The sequence below is a fragment of the Rhyacophila brunnea genome, unplaced genomic scaffold, assembly GCF_057557595.1.
Source record: "Rhyacophila brunnea isolate RB1 unplaced genomic scaffold, BYU_Rbru_1.0 scaffold_15, whole genome shotgun sequence".
Classification (NCBI taxonomy): Eukaryota; Metazoa; Arthropoda; class Insecta; order Trichoptera; family Rhyacophilidae; genus Rhyacophila; species Rhyacophila brunnea.
Window position 1 is genome coordinate 158037 of NW_028232806.1, and position 15241 is coordinate 173277.

Genomic DNA, 15241 nt, shown 5'->3' on the forward strand with positions numbered 1-15241 from the left:
GTTATGGATCAAAAGATGACGATGTCGTAAACATAATGTCACTAAACATTGTGTTGTTAGTTGTATCTATCTAAATGTAAAATCAAAATGTATGTTGAATCTCTTTCGGTTTAAAGCAGGGTGTGCAATACTGGGACCCCGCTTGATTTTTTAATCTAATTTTTCTTTAATCATTATACATTTAAATAAAAAATAATGATTGATTTACCGTAAAATTAGCGTTTATAACCGTTTAATTTACATTTATATTATGTTTTTTACATAACTCAAAGTGGAGAAAAGAGTCATTTTTCAATCTATGGTTATTGTGAATAAAGTCCTTATAGTTTTATATTAGTAGGTAGTTAAGATTTTACGGGATGGTTGTTATTATGTTCTTAGTACATAGTAGATTTTCTCATGAAATAGAATGTATCATCAATAATTACTCCCACCATAATAATAGGGATTATAGTTTGTTCGAAGAGTTTTCACAAATCATTTTCTCGGAATGACCATAAAAACTCTTTATATAATAATGTGTAAGAAATTCTGTGTGGTTGTATGTATATACCTACTACTATCTTCGTGACATGGCATACACATTGGGCATAACGTGGAAAGATCACAAATTAAATCAATGGAATAGTATGCAGACAAATGTACGCAATATGACAGAAGTCGCTATGCATATAATATGGCAGTGGACTGGACAAATACAAACATACAATGGGATCCGAGGGACACTGATCGACCACACGGATGACCTAAATCCCGCTGGGTACTCGAACTCGTAAATGTTAGTAGACGTTCGTGACAGCGGAATACTAGAGACCGAGAAGGGTAAAAGGAACTAGGAGAGTCATTCAGCCGGCAGCTGTGGGTCTATTCTATGCTTATCGACCGCTAAAGTCATAAAGTGATAAATATTATCAAACTTAGGGTAGGTTTGTATCAAAATATTAGCACTTATTGTAACAATTACACGAAGCTGGTTTTTATTGTTGCAATAAGTGCTATATTTTAACAGCACCTATCTTGCTGCTGTTAAAATATCGCACTTATTGCAACAATAAAAACCAGCTTCGTGTAATTGTTACAATAAGTGCTAATATTTTGATACAAACTTACCCTAATTTTGATACTATTTATCAATTTAGTGTTCCATAAGTATAGAATAGACCCACAGATCGACCTAACTAATACTGTCGGGCAAAATTTCAAACAAGTACTTTCACCGACTAGTATTCTCAATCCCGGTCTCAGAATAGCATCCCAAAGCAAGTCTTGTTATGTTTTTTTCATTTTCACGCATTTAGGGTGAATTATTGAGCATTCACGGCGACACAAAATGTGTCGCGATAGAAATAAAATGTTTGCAAATTGTTACACGCGTATGAACGTAAAAGAAAATTCTTTTGTTTAAAGAAAAGTTATTTATGTGGCGAGGCCTCTGTGAAGAAGTAAAAGTGTTTGTGACACTGTAAACAGTAGATCATCCACACATGGGTGGACAGTTTCTTAAAAAGAAAGACAAACAAACGAGTGCGGGGTCTCATTCCGTGCGTCACGGTGCTATTCTCTCTCCAAATACAAAAATGAGTTTCGTAAGCTTACGAGTGGGTATAATGCGATTGCGATGGTTTCTAAGTGTGTACATAAAATATAATATGTCATTAAACTTATTAATGCTGATAACCAAGAGAAGGCGACACTTGAGAAACTCAATAATATTATCCAAATTATGTTCCACGGAAGTTCGATCGAATGATTTGACGAGTTCTGCAACCCACGTGTAATAGTAACGTGCAATAGAATGGTCGTGTTAAAAATAAAATGTAAACTTTAATAATAACCAATAAAGTGCAAATTAATCATTTAAAAAAATGTAGCCACGAGGCAGTAATGAAAAAATACGTTATATTTTTTTAAACTAGACAATATATTTTGAGCATTTGTGATATTATAATCAATTCATTGATGTGGCTGAAAACTTTAATTAATTTGTTTCGAATGTTTTATATTTAAAATATGTCTTTATTTTTCAGGTTCAATTATCACTGAATCGAATGGTATACGTCATATTCTTGTATAATTATCATGTTTTGTCGAGTCGCCTCTGAGCAATACTGGCTCTATTAAGCCACACAATTTTGAAAAGGTTTGATGTCCGAGAAACGATTCAGAACTCTGCGATTCATTTAATATTCAGGAGGACATTGCATACTCATCGGTAGGTACAATGCGACAAATCTGAGCGACAATGAGATAAGTAGTCCTGCGACTTGCAGATGTCTTTGAGAGCGTAGAAAAACTGAAATGTGCTCTGTCGTTAGAGAAGATGGAAGAGCTCGGTAAACGTGGAATGTATTTTCAACAAAATTGGAGAGGGTCTGAATACCCGATACTTTTACTCGGAAAAAAGCGCTAATATGACCGCCAGTCGCATTCAAAGTCTCGGTAAAATTATGATATAAAGGGTTTTTTAACAATATCATTTAATTAAAATATTTTGGATGATGATATAGTAAGATCAAAGTAAATTTATTTGGTTATTAGTGGCTTTTCTGTGTGACGATTTCAAAAATTGAAACTCTATGATAATGAAAATCTTTTGGCAAATCGGGAGACATTTACTACACAATATACATACTTACAACATTATGAGTTTATTTACCTCGCAAAGAGAAGTCTGTCTAGCACGCGATATTTTGTATCATTAGGTAAAAGCATGTTAAGTATTATTTGGCACAACAAGGCAAGTCTTTGTGTGAAATAGTTCTAGACAACAAAAAACAATTGTCCATTAGCACTCTAGGGTCTAGATAGGTAATACTTAATTAAGCATACCTAAAATGCGCCTGCGAGTAGAAACAAGATAATGCGCTTTTAATATGAAAGTTGGCATACAATTTTGTATTATTTATTAGGAAATAACTGATTGTAAAACAAATATTACATTTTATATAAAAAAAATCAATCGTTCAACTTAAATCCTCTGCGTACCTAGGTAGGTAGTATGATAACATTTCATGGATGTTTTTCGAAGTACACAAATATTTAAATAATATTTGATGGACCACCTCTTTGATGAAAATATCTCTGTTTCTAGAGCTGATACATATAGGCACCGATCAATAAAATTATTAAACATATTTTTTTATAAAATTAAAATAGAAATTAAAATAGAAGAAAATAGTACATTAGAAGTGTACTTTTTAACATTAGCCTGTTTTAAAATTTAAAGCTTCTTTCTAAAAACAGGTTAACACTTTATTTAATATATGTGAGAATTGTCGGCACAATATTTAAATATTTTTTTAATTTAAATAATCTGTGCTGATTAAATTGATAAAAACGTTTTTTCATCGGGAAATTTTAGAGAGATTAAATTTAATAAAATAAATATCCAATTTCCCCACATTCATGAATGTATAATTATAATTTCCTGTATGACTATGGCAATTCATGTTCTATATTATGATTCAATATCCTATCTCGATCGTATGCATCTCCTCGTAAATTAAACTTTAATGACATGACTTGTTTTTAGAAAGAATGCTTCATTTGAGAGTGAACAGATTTAAAAGTGAGTAAATTATACCAAATTTTGACGAACATGGTTATATTTTACTTGATTATAATTTAATTTCCATATTAATGAGCGCAAATTTAACTTGATTCACATTAAGTATATCAGACAACTTACTGTAATTCAAGTGGTAGATGATAAAGTTCATAACATATTACAATATAGGTATTATTTTTTCGTCAGTTGGTAAGTAATAATATAAGTAGTAAGTATGGTAAGTAGTAATAATAATATAATAATAATAACAATTAACTGGTTTATCTCAATCAATGCAAAACTTCGTAAACTTTACTTTAGACAAAACCACATGGCGTTACAAATCCGTGCAAATCACTAACACGATGTCAATTGGAATCAGTGGGTCTATTCTATACACAAGGTGGCTATTGACGTTAGTTTATCATATTTATTTATTGAAGTGGTTAATTGTTACAATAAGTTAACCGTCTAAACTGTAAGTTGCGGTACTGCAGTTTGCATGAATTTGTAACACCGTATGGTTTTTCAACTTTGCTTTACAACAGCTAAAGACTAACTACGCACTCGTACTATAATATGATTCATTTGAAAAACTCTCAAACGTCCAAATTCGAACAATACAGATTAGTGTGGCCAATAAAAATGAGCAGCCTTTTGCTTAATTTACAATAATATAAGTATCTGAAAAAATCGCTTTCTAAGATTACAATAATATTACGACATATTTTAATAATTTCATATCACTGTAATACGCATGTCATTGGATTGTTTAATAAATGATCTAGAATAACGGGTGTTCCGGCGGCCATTTCGTTGTTGCATATCTCCGCTTCCTCATCGTCTTCGCCGCCATGCTGCATGACGGCGCCGCCGACTCCGATCAAGTCGTCTTCGTCGCTCTGCAGTCTCATCTCCTCGTCGAGGCAGGCGCTCAGCGTCTCGTTCTGCAGTAGGCTCTCCGGAATCTTGAGGATCTTGGGCTCATTCTCGTATATGATGGTGGCATCCGGCGGCAGGGCGCCGTCGACGCGTGGCCAGTCCTCGCCTTCGCAGTCGAACAGGTTGATGGAGACGTCGCTGGTGTCACTCTCTGTGTCTCCGCAGTCGAAGTAGTGGCACTGTCCAACAGATAAAATATATTATTGTATATTATAAAAAAAGCAATATCGCAATAAGTGGGTATTCATTTTCTTTATAAACTAAGGTGTGTATAACAATTATTATACAAATCGAGTTTCACATATCTAGAAGTATCCACTACATACATTCATACGTATGAAATGTAGTTATTATCAAATCTAAGAAACTTCCCCGGTCACATCTGGCAAGAATTCTGTGCTTAATAAATAATTTTCCGATAGACGTGTGTCACAGATTGCTTAAAATATCATGGTATCCAATAAATAATGTTACATTCTCATGTTTTATGTATTATTCATTTGAATAAAATATACTTAAGTTTTGTGATGAGATAATAGATACTACTATATCAAAAAATCCCAATATAACTTCGGCGATGACTCCATACTAGGCGATTATTTGAAGCCTACTTTCTTAATAAAAATATTTTTAAATTGCATATTAACCTATTTATATAATCACTTGATTATATATTCTACTACTAAAACACAATCTGCAAAGGTTTTATAAAATAAACCACAGCACGCCATCTGTCTTGACGTAAATAAAGGTAGGATTATGTTTCAAATAATTCTCATTTTTCTTCATATGGGCTTTACGTCACATACTATCGAATTTTATGAACTAAGGTAAGCTCTGATTGCAGAGCCTAAATCCGAAAAAAAATGTATGGTGTTTAATCGAATATTAATAAATATAGACTGTTTTTAAAATAAGAAGAACTTTTACCTAATGATTTTTGATGTGTGTAAATGTTTTGAAAAAATACGAAATTTTAACTGATCGCTTAATTTTATGTCGTCAGTGAGTTTTTGAAGTTTCATTAAATTAGTGTATCGTTGTCATTAGTGTGTACATATCAGTGGCGAAGGCTCCATACTAAGCGATTATTTAAAGCTTACCTTCTATTTTCAAGTATTTAATTTATAAAAATAAATATCTATATTGTAGGACATTGTAGGGTATAATAAAAATATTGATTGCCATCTATCGTCGTTATTTATAAGTAGAGCTTTTAATTTAGTCAAGTTTCGAATCAAAAATAAATGATGGAACGTCACAACGTGAGTGCTATTTTTAGAATTATTTCAACGATAATCCAAGCCGAATTTTCTACCGCAATTCAGTTGCCAACTTCATGCATGTCTGCGTTTTTGTTCGAGACTCGGAAGCGTAAACAGACAAGCTTATTCGAAATGTTGATTTGTTTATTGTCTATGCTTATCTTTAAAAGCAAATAATAAATAATAAGGATGATTAAAAAAAATAATAACTATTGTGTTCGATCACATATAATTTATAAATTGTTATTAAAAATAAATATTGTATTAATTCGCGATTATTATTTAGGTTACTTCAGTCATAGACAAACATAACATGCTATTCACAGTTTATGTCATTTTGACATTTCAAAGCGGTGATAAAGGTTTATTTTATAATACAAAATTCATTGTGTTACTGTGTTTTGAATGTGGATAAATTATCTCATATTGTACCGAAATCATTCGCCAGTGCTTTAAATATATAAGTATTTATTAAATTGTGTAGTGTCCCGGTAGAAAATGTGCGAACGATTGCATTTAAAAATTATCAAAGCTTGACCTTCCAAGGGTTCATTTAGATTTGAATACAGCAAAAAAACTTATATTAGACATTTTCACAACAATTTATATGATAAATATTTGTTTTTAACTGGCAGTTATATATTAAACAAACTTTTTTGTTGGCGATGCGTATTGTTTGGTAAAGAAAGTATGCGTGGAATTCTACTGCCATAAGTGATTTAAATAATTTGACAAATTCAGCGGTGAAACCTATGACCAGTGTGTCGTTGTCATTAGTGTGCACCTATTCATCAGTAGTAATATCGTAAGTATTATCTTCTTATTTACCGTAAGTTACCTGACAAGTGTGCTCTTTTTCTCTGATATCCACAGCTTACCTCTTTCCAAAAGTCACCCTTCGCCACTGGTACATATTCATTAGTAGTAATATCGTAATATCTTCTTTTTTCTCGTAAGTATATCTGACAAGTGTGTTCTTTTTATCAGATCTCCACAGCCTACCTCTTTCCAAAAGTCACCCTTCGCCACTGCATTATAACCAATATGGTGTCATACTTATCTGTCGACGAACAATATAAATACACGATAACATACAATTCAACTCATAAAATAATAATAAGTAGGTATGTGTTATCGTACCTGGCACTCGAGGCACCTGCATGAGTCAGTCAGCTCGCACGGGATGCCGAGGGCGAGCGAGGCCTCTCTGTACAGCTCTTCGCTGGACTTCCGTTTTCGCCACCTTGCGATTTCAGTACCGGTTCCGGCTGTCCAGCCGCTCAAAAAACCGCTCAGGAGCCTTCTCAAAATGTCACACTTCTCATCAGAAAACCTTCTGTTGTAATGCCGTTTGATTACATCCTTATCAGAATTATACTTAGGCATTTTGCTCGACTTGTAAGTGACTAGATCTGCGCCGTCCTGTTGGGACTTCCCGTTCGACTTAACTTCTTGACTGTTACTTTCTTCGGCGTTTAAAGATTGCGATCTGTCTAATGGAGGAACTAAAGGATTACTATTATTATTTATTTGCTTATGTTCTACGTTATTTTTACTAATAATTCGTCTAGTCAGCTGTGCATTTGACTCCGAATCTCTAAAATCATCGCATTTCCCTGCGCTATTTTTAAAATTGGTTGTTGAATTCGAACTATCGCCGAGAGTGCTGCCTTCACGAAAAAAATCACAATTATTGACGATAGTCGCGTCTGTTTTTTTGTATTCCGAAATTCTCCCCTCCGACTTTGAGAGAAACATGTTTTGGGAGCTGTTGATATTTCTGCTTTGCAAATCGCCAGTTATTAAATTTTCGGGACTCAAAACGAATTTGGCAACGTCGCTGTGCGTTCTTCTGTTCTGGCAAAATGTCGGCCTCTGGCTTTGGCTGTTTGTCGATGTGTTGCTTGAGATTACTGCTCTTCCGGCAGGTGAATTGAAAACGTTCACTACTCCCATGTCCTGAAAAAGAAGAAAAACATTGGTAAATAATTTATCATTCATATTACGTATAAGAAAATATTGTCCTTTTTTTATTTTATGCACGATTAGGTATTATAAAATGAATTCAATATTAATTTCATAATATTCCACCATTTTGATATCGAAAAAAACCGTCAAGCAGATTTATGTATGCAAATTCATTTTTGCAAACATATTAGTAAACAATTAGGTACACCAAATAGCGAAATCAACTTTAATATCCTTAACATCACAAAATTAATAAAAAATCACGTAATAAATTGGTCCTGGAATATAAAAAAATGCCGGTTGATGAATATAATCGACTTTGCAATCAACCCCCGGATAAATTATATTATTTTAACGAACAAACTGAGCTGTATTCACTAAACTTACTTTCATAAAAGTACTTTAAAAGTCATAATCAAGAAAAATATCAATAAATGTAAAAATGGAGTGAACCAATGGCCTCGTTAGAATCGTCATTGTTGGCGTGAGCTAACTTCAGTGCGCACCTTCGCACGTATTGGCATTTAGGTACATTGGGTAGATTTGTACAACATGGAATATGTTCCTACGAGTAGATGATCGATTTAACAAAATATCTGATAGTAAAGATTCTATTTATTGATGTATGATTATTGCATATTATCAACATGATAATAATTAATAATAAAAAGAGAGTAAAACATATATAATTCATTTAATTAAATGTTTGAGACTTTCGCGGTTCTTTGTTTGTTATCGTAATAGATAAAATATCTCTCATACCACTCTCGTACCGTTGTAATAATATTATGTTTTATTTGCAGTCAGCTTTACAAAACCCGACGAGTTTATATTAAACTCAATGTGCACAAATAAGTGCGTGGAAACCAACGTTTTGAAGGATAATCTCAAAACATTCTCACATTTACAATTGGGGGGCCTCATATAATTTTGTTTGTGTTTCCAAATACGCCCAAGTATGATCTGGTGTCAAAACGAGCATTTTGGCTTGTACTTTATTTAGAGTGGTCTAGAATAAAGGCCCAATTAGATTGGCGAACCTAACAAAAAGGATATGTCATATTATATGACTAACTCCTCAATAATAATTAATAGGTACATTAGTATTCGTTAAAATATAAAGTCCCAAAAGTTTTATCATCATCATTAGCTCTAAAATCTGACGTGGATCTTCACGTCTATTGGACAAGGTTACTACACATATTTTTCTTTATGAAAAATGGTGGATAAACACATTTTATTCAAATATCCATTTCTTTTATTTAGCGAATAATTCACAAGATTTTAGAATGTTAAATTCTATTTATTAAACATACATAACTTTAAAACACCTCAGATATATTATACCCACTAGAAAAATCACATTTGAAAAAAAATACGATAAAAAATAATGATCAGTTTAAATTATCGTAATTAAGTAGGAGGCTTGTAGCTTAAATAGTCTAATCATATTGGCGCGATAGCAGTGGATATACGGGTTCAAATCCTGTCGGGCGTCGTATTTTTTTCAAATGTGATTTTGTTCTAGTGGGTGTCTGAGGCAGTGGCGCACCCAGGATTTAATATTGGGGAGGGCCCAAGGAGGAGAATGTAAATTAGTCCCATAGGCTCTTTTTCTTCTTCACATCCTAATTTCTCGTTTATCGGTATTTTGTCTATTGCACTCGGTGTACCTATACCATGGTCCCCACATCCTAAAACGGGCCCTCAGGCTAGGATATTTGGCGGCCCCCTACCTACCGCTAAGATTAAAGGCAGTGTGAAACACTACATTAACGTTTTTCAAATTGTGTTTTAGTTCAAATTAAGGGTACTTATACAGTGAATTATTGGCGATCAATACATCTACTTTAATAATGGAGCTGTTGAGTATCGACACATAATAATCAAAAAATATATTGCACAATTATATAAGTAATTGAAAATGTTCGCAGGCGACTTTTTTATTATTAAAGCTAATTTATGATGTGTGTTAATCTCATTTATTTGGTCAACCCGACACGCCGGGCCCCCCACAGCCCAGGCCCCCAAGGCTAGATCCCTGTCAGCCCTCCCGAGCCATAACCTACACCACTCCGGAATTCGGGTGGACACTGAGAATTTTTTGACAGTTCCATTAGGGATTGGGTTTCTAAATAAACCTGACATTAGTATTTCGAAATTGTTGTGTTAGAAATTAACATCTAAGAATTTTTTCTAAAAAGGGTGCTGGAGAATTATTACTAATCATTTTTTATGCCGTGTTTTTATTTGTCTAAGCCCAAAGGTTATAGTTTATTGGCTTTCAATTTCAATGTTTAAAATCATTCTGATAATTTTCATTTTTGGGGGGTGCCAGGGCCCCTTGGCCCCCCCCCTGGGTGCGCCACTGGTCTGAGGTGTTTTCAAGCTATATAATATTTTGGATTCAAAGACACAAAAAGATTATGGATTCATAATATGCGCATATTTTACCGTTCAGCCATAAGAGGTGGCTCGTTTTTCTTCTTCCACTTACGATGGCCGAACAATAACGTGTCAGCTTATAACGTCGTGGATAAACGGCAAATTCTATGTGTGTTTCGACTCAGAGTATGGACCTATTCGGTTGAGCTAGTGGGTAACATCCATTACTCGTAAAAACATTCTGTTTATACATGTATAATATTTGAGGCTTTTACGGTTGTTTTTTTATCGTAGTAGATTTTTGGGTTTCCACCGTGTGTCCTTCTTCCTTCTCTTATCTTATCTCTCATCTCTTGATAATGGCCTCTGCAATGAGCCCGAAACCTCGAGGAAAGAAGGAAGAAGGACACAAGGTGGAAACCCAAAAATCTACTATGATATTCTGTTTATATAATCTCCACACTATAAAGACCCATATTATGATCCTCTTAGTATCGAAAAGGAATGTGTAATTTTTGAATCGACGCAGTAGTATACCAAAAGCTATTTTGCAACACGATTGCTGTGTTTATGAAGTATTTACTGCCAAAAAAATCAGAATATTCAAGCCGCCCTGATATCGCAGATAAAAAGGGAAAACCTAATAAGGATTAAGTTGAACGTCGGAACTCATAACATATTTAATGTCGGAGGGTGGAAAAGTTTCAGCGAATTTCCCTCTGAGGTCTGAGGCAAACTTTTTCGACAAGTTTCCTCGGCGCGTGCTCCAGAAATTATTTATTTATTACGATTGCCAGAATTAAATAAAACGAGAAAATTTCGAGGAAAAAGAGAAATAGAGAGAGAAGCTAAAATTAGGCGGCCATTACGAGTTGATTAGCAAGGCACAGCGTTATTTGATAATTTAAGAGGCCGACTTGATAATTGTACGCGTAATACCTGCCTGCAATTTATTTGCAATCTTAATTATGCCCACCGAAAGCGGCAGATGGTTACCATCATCTTTTATTAAATTATTGTCATCATGGTCTTCAGTAAAGTTGTTTTACAGCATAACGCAAAAGCTGTTCCCAACCTTTGAATATTTGAATTTTTTGAAAAGCTAATAGTGCAGATGGAGTTTGTCGCATACGTTAGAGAAATAAATCTACGAACAATTGAAGAACCCGCCGTAATCCAAAGCATTTGACTAACTGAGCCGGTTTGACTAAGTTGACCATCACTAAATAAACTCTGATCAACCACGACGGAAAGACCACCGTCCAAATTCTAAATTCAGAAATCTTTAAATCCAAATTGCAGTGATTGGATGACGAGGTCCACAATATTCGAATGCTCGGAATCGCGGATTGGAGTAGCATAGACCGGATGGAGATAATACACGAGAAGACCAGGAACTGCTCCGCGTTGTTACGCGATGAGTGTGTGTATGCTACATAAGGTGGAACTACCTTAACAGAAATTCTTACGATAATCGTCGGATTCATGATACAAGGATGTCAGCATATACAGAGTTGTGGTAATGTGGTAATATCCCAAAATAAACAGTAAAATGCATTAGTAGAATAAAAATGTACGGATTTGTTTCAAAATTTGAAAATGTTCACTGAAAAATAATTAAATTTGCAAAAGGCTAATGCCAAATTAAGTGAGATTATTATTTTGGGCAACTTTATCCCACTATAATCTCGGCGTTGCTGTGAGCTTGTGTATTTGCTTCTTCGCAAATTAAAATGTTTATGTACACCGCGCAGAGGCAGGGCGAAATTTCGTATTTTTAAAGGACATAAAATTATTCCAAATCGCTTATACTTTATTTTCTTCCAAGTGGACAACATTAGTCAGGTTTTGTAAATTTAAATCATTTTAAATATTAATTTGAAATATTCATTTTTATTTTAAAACCATTGAACTAAATATGCTTTGTAAGATTTTAAATGTACTCACCGACCATAGTCAAGTTATTTTTTAGACGCGGTGGTCTTTTGAGGAAGGGCGCTGAAATTTGCAAGGCATGAGCTCTCATCGTCCTTATTGGCAAGTTCACGGTGATCCGTGTGGTGCAATGCCTTTTTTGGGCTAATACTTCTCTTATATCAACATTCTATAATATATCAAATTAAAGTTAAACATATATTTAATTGAACCTCGTATACAAAACATACATAGCATACATAAATACGTACTAAATTGACAAAATAACTGGTACCTCAAACAAAGAATACTTTTCTGCCGTAAGTTTATTAATGAAATACCCAAAGTATAATTAATTTTATATTTTATTTAAATAACTCATTACTTTATTTTTTATTTTTTACAGTAATTTATTTATTGTTTATAGTGGTAATACACAAAATGATATTTAAAAATAAGACTTTCGGCCATTCGAAATTTGTCCTTTCGCATAGAAGGATAGGTATAGTTTAAAAAATATATTTAATGTAAGAATCTGAAATTGTATACTACGTATTTAGATAAAGGCCTCCTGTATTACCAAAGACAAGTTTTCATTGACCAGGGTGGTGTAAAATCTATGTTAGGGGCGGTACTATTTCACATTTTGCTTATTATGCAATCTTATCAGGCCTGGCTATTATTTATCCTAAAATAATTATTGAAAACGTTGAAAATAGAACATCTAATGATATCCAGGCGTGGGATTCGAACCTGCATCCGTGGCTCGAGAGACGAGCGTCCAGCAACTACTTCACCGTGGGTTCAATGATATATGTTATTACTTAATGTAATACTCATGTATATCGTCCACTCTCCATAAGTTGAGCGTACGGTCACCCTAAAAACACCGGTAAAAAAGTACACCCCCGACTTCGGAAATTTGATATCGCTCGTAATCCTTGTGTATATTTACGAACTATTTACAGCAGCCCTTGATTGCCAGCAGATTTTGCGTAATATGATTTACGTGTCTAACGAGATTAAGGGATGTTGTTACGTCAGTGGCATGGCTATTACATTTTACCGCCTCATTAAGAATCGTATCAATGGATGTGGTTCAATTACAATTCGGTACCTAGGTAGAAAAAAAGTTTTTTTCTAAAACGTAGCTAGCTATGTTTCTGAGTTGTTCCAAAATAGGTTTCTTTACTGAAGAATGTTGTGTAATAGTCATTAAATTTAAAATAGTTCCCAGATAAATTAAATATATTATTTAAAAAAAATGCAAGTAGGTACGTTAGAACTGAACATTTGAGAAATTCGGACGCCTACACTATGGCGGAGATCGCCAATATTACGGGATGTACTCAAATGCATAATATTTTTATGAAATTTCCTCATGATTAGCAATCGTATCGGTAATCTAATGAGTAAAAGTAATGAATAATGTATAGAATAAAGTATACATCATTTAATAAAATATTGCCATAATTACCAATATTGCGGGTAAATACCTACTATGGAGATTACACAAAAACTTTACAGCCTCGGACGAAAAATAAATCTCATCACAATATGATATTTTAGTTCCTGGATTATTTAAAAAATTATTCTTTGTTTAGTTTTTGGTTGCCGCATTATTCAAATATAAAATAAAATCCACTGGTAATACTCATTCAATTGGATATAACCAAAATTCTAGTAAAAAAATCCAAATATTGGGTATGTGTAGAATATCGATATTATGAAAATCTAACTAATGTTTGGAACTATGCAAATTTAATGATACATAAACTGTAGTTATGGCGATTAAACATCCGATTTTTTTTTAAATATTGAAATATATCTTTGTATAATTATAGTAATTTGAAAACTGCAACAACTTAGGTAATTGCATAATAGGTTTATAAGTTGACTGATTATAAATTAGTAGTTAGTAATATAAACGTTATGGTTGGATTATAATACCTACTTTAACTAATGCGTAAATGCTTATACCACGGTTACTTTACATGGGTACTTTACCCATTCCAAAAGTTAATTTGTATTTATTGTAAAAACAACAGGTACATTCAAAAAAATCAACGACACTAAACTTATAACAATTATTGCATTTGAGTCGCCTAGAGCCTAGACCTAGACTCACATTATTTTGCAATTTTGACATTTTTGAGTTAAATATACCAAGTGATTCTAAAGGCATTAATCTATTTAAAAAAATAATTACAAGATAAAAAGAACTTTTTATATACCACGTTTTTAAATTTTCTGTTGAATTATTATGCTCAATATATTCAAACTTGTACTTGATATGAAGTAAATAAAAAAACAAACAAACTAACAAATAGAATACTGAAATGTCGTTTTGACATTTCATTTTGAACATTATATAATTTAGAAAAACACTAACTGAGAGAGTATATCACAACCAATAGAAAAAACTTTTTTTTTGAAAAAAGTAAGCCAACCGGTCGGGAATCGAACCCGGCATCTCCAACGGGTAAACGCCCCAAACTCGTCGCATTCAGCCATTATGCTACGGAAGACATACTAATGACGACAAATATTTAAGCTATTGGCTATTAAATACCTACCACTCAGCGCTCTTCGAAATCATGTTACTTCGGCAATCGATTTTTGTTTATTAAATCAAAGTAGGTAGTTATTTTACTATTACAACGATTACTAACCGACGTCTAGGAATTTCTCCAATATTTTTTTAAGCAACTTCTTGTACTTGCTAATAATTTTTAATTAACTATTTCTTTTATTCAAACGAATAATTCACAAGATTTAAGAATATATCATTCTGATTATTGAACATTATACTCGTATAATTTAGAAAAACACTAACTGAGAGAGTATATCACAACCAATAGAAAAAACTTTTTTTTTGAAAAAAGTAAGCCAACCGGTCGGGAATCGAACCCGGCAGTTTGGGGCGTTTACCCGTTGGAGATGCCGGGTTCGATTCCCGACCGGTTGGCTTACTTTTTTAAAAAAAAAAAGTTTTTTCTATTGGTTGTGATATACTCTCTCAGTTAGTGTTTTTCTAAATTATATAATGTTCAATAATCAGAATGATATACCTATTCTTAAATCTTGTGAATTATTCGTTTGAATAAAAGAAATAGTTAATTAAAAATTTCATTTTGACTTCCATAGTAACGCACGCATATATTAATAATTTAGTTGCTAGGACCACCCCTTTAGCAAACAATAATAGTCTTTACTTTTT

General features: G+C 33.2%; 1 protein-coding gene across 1 annotated transcript in view; it reads right to left on the bottom strand.

Annotated features, from left to right (window-relative positions):
* Positions 1 to 4290: 4290 nt before the first annotated feature.
* The window catches only part of LOC147074732 (uncharacterized), a 30250-nt gene continuing 19299 nt past the window's right edge, over positions 4291 to 15241 (bottom strand). The window contains exons 2-4 of the mRNA XM_085943240.1: positions 7300 to 7713; positions 6895 to 7185; positions 4291 to 4668 (exon numbers count right to left, since the gene is read on the bottom strand). Of these exons, the coding sequence (XP_085799366.1) occupies positions 4291 to 4668; positions 6895 to 7185; positions 7300 to 7713 (1083 nt within the window). The remainder of the gene's footprint in view (positions 4669 to 6894; positions 7186 to 7299; positions 7714 to 15241) is intronic.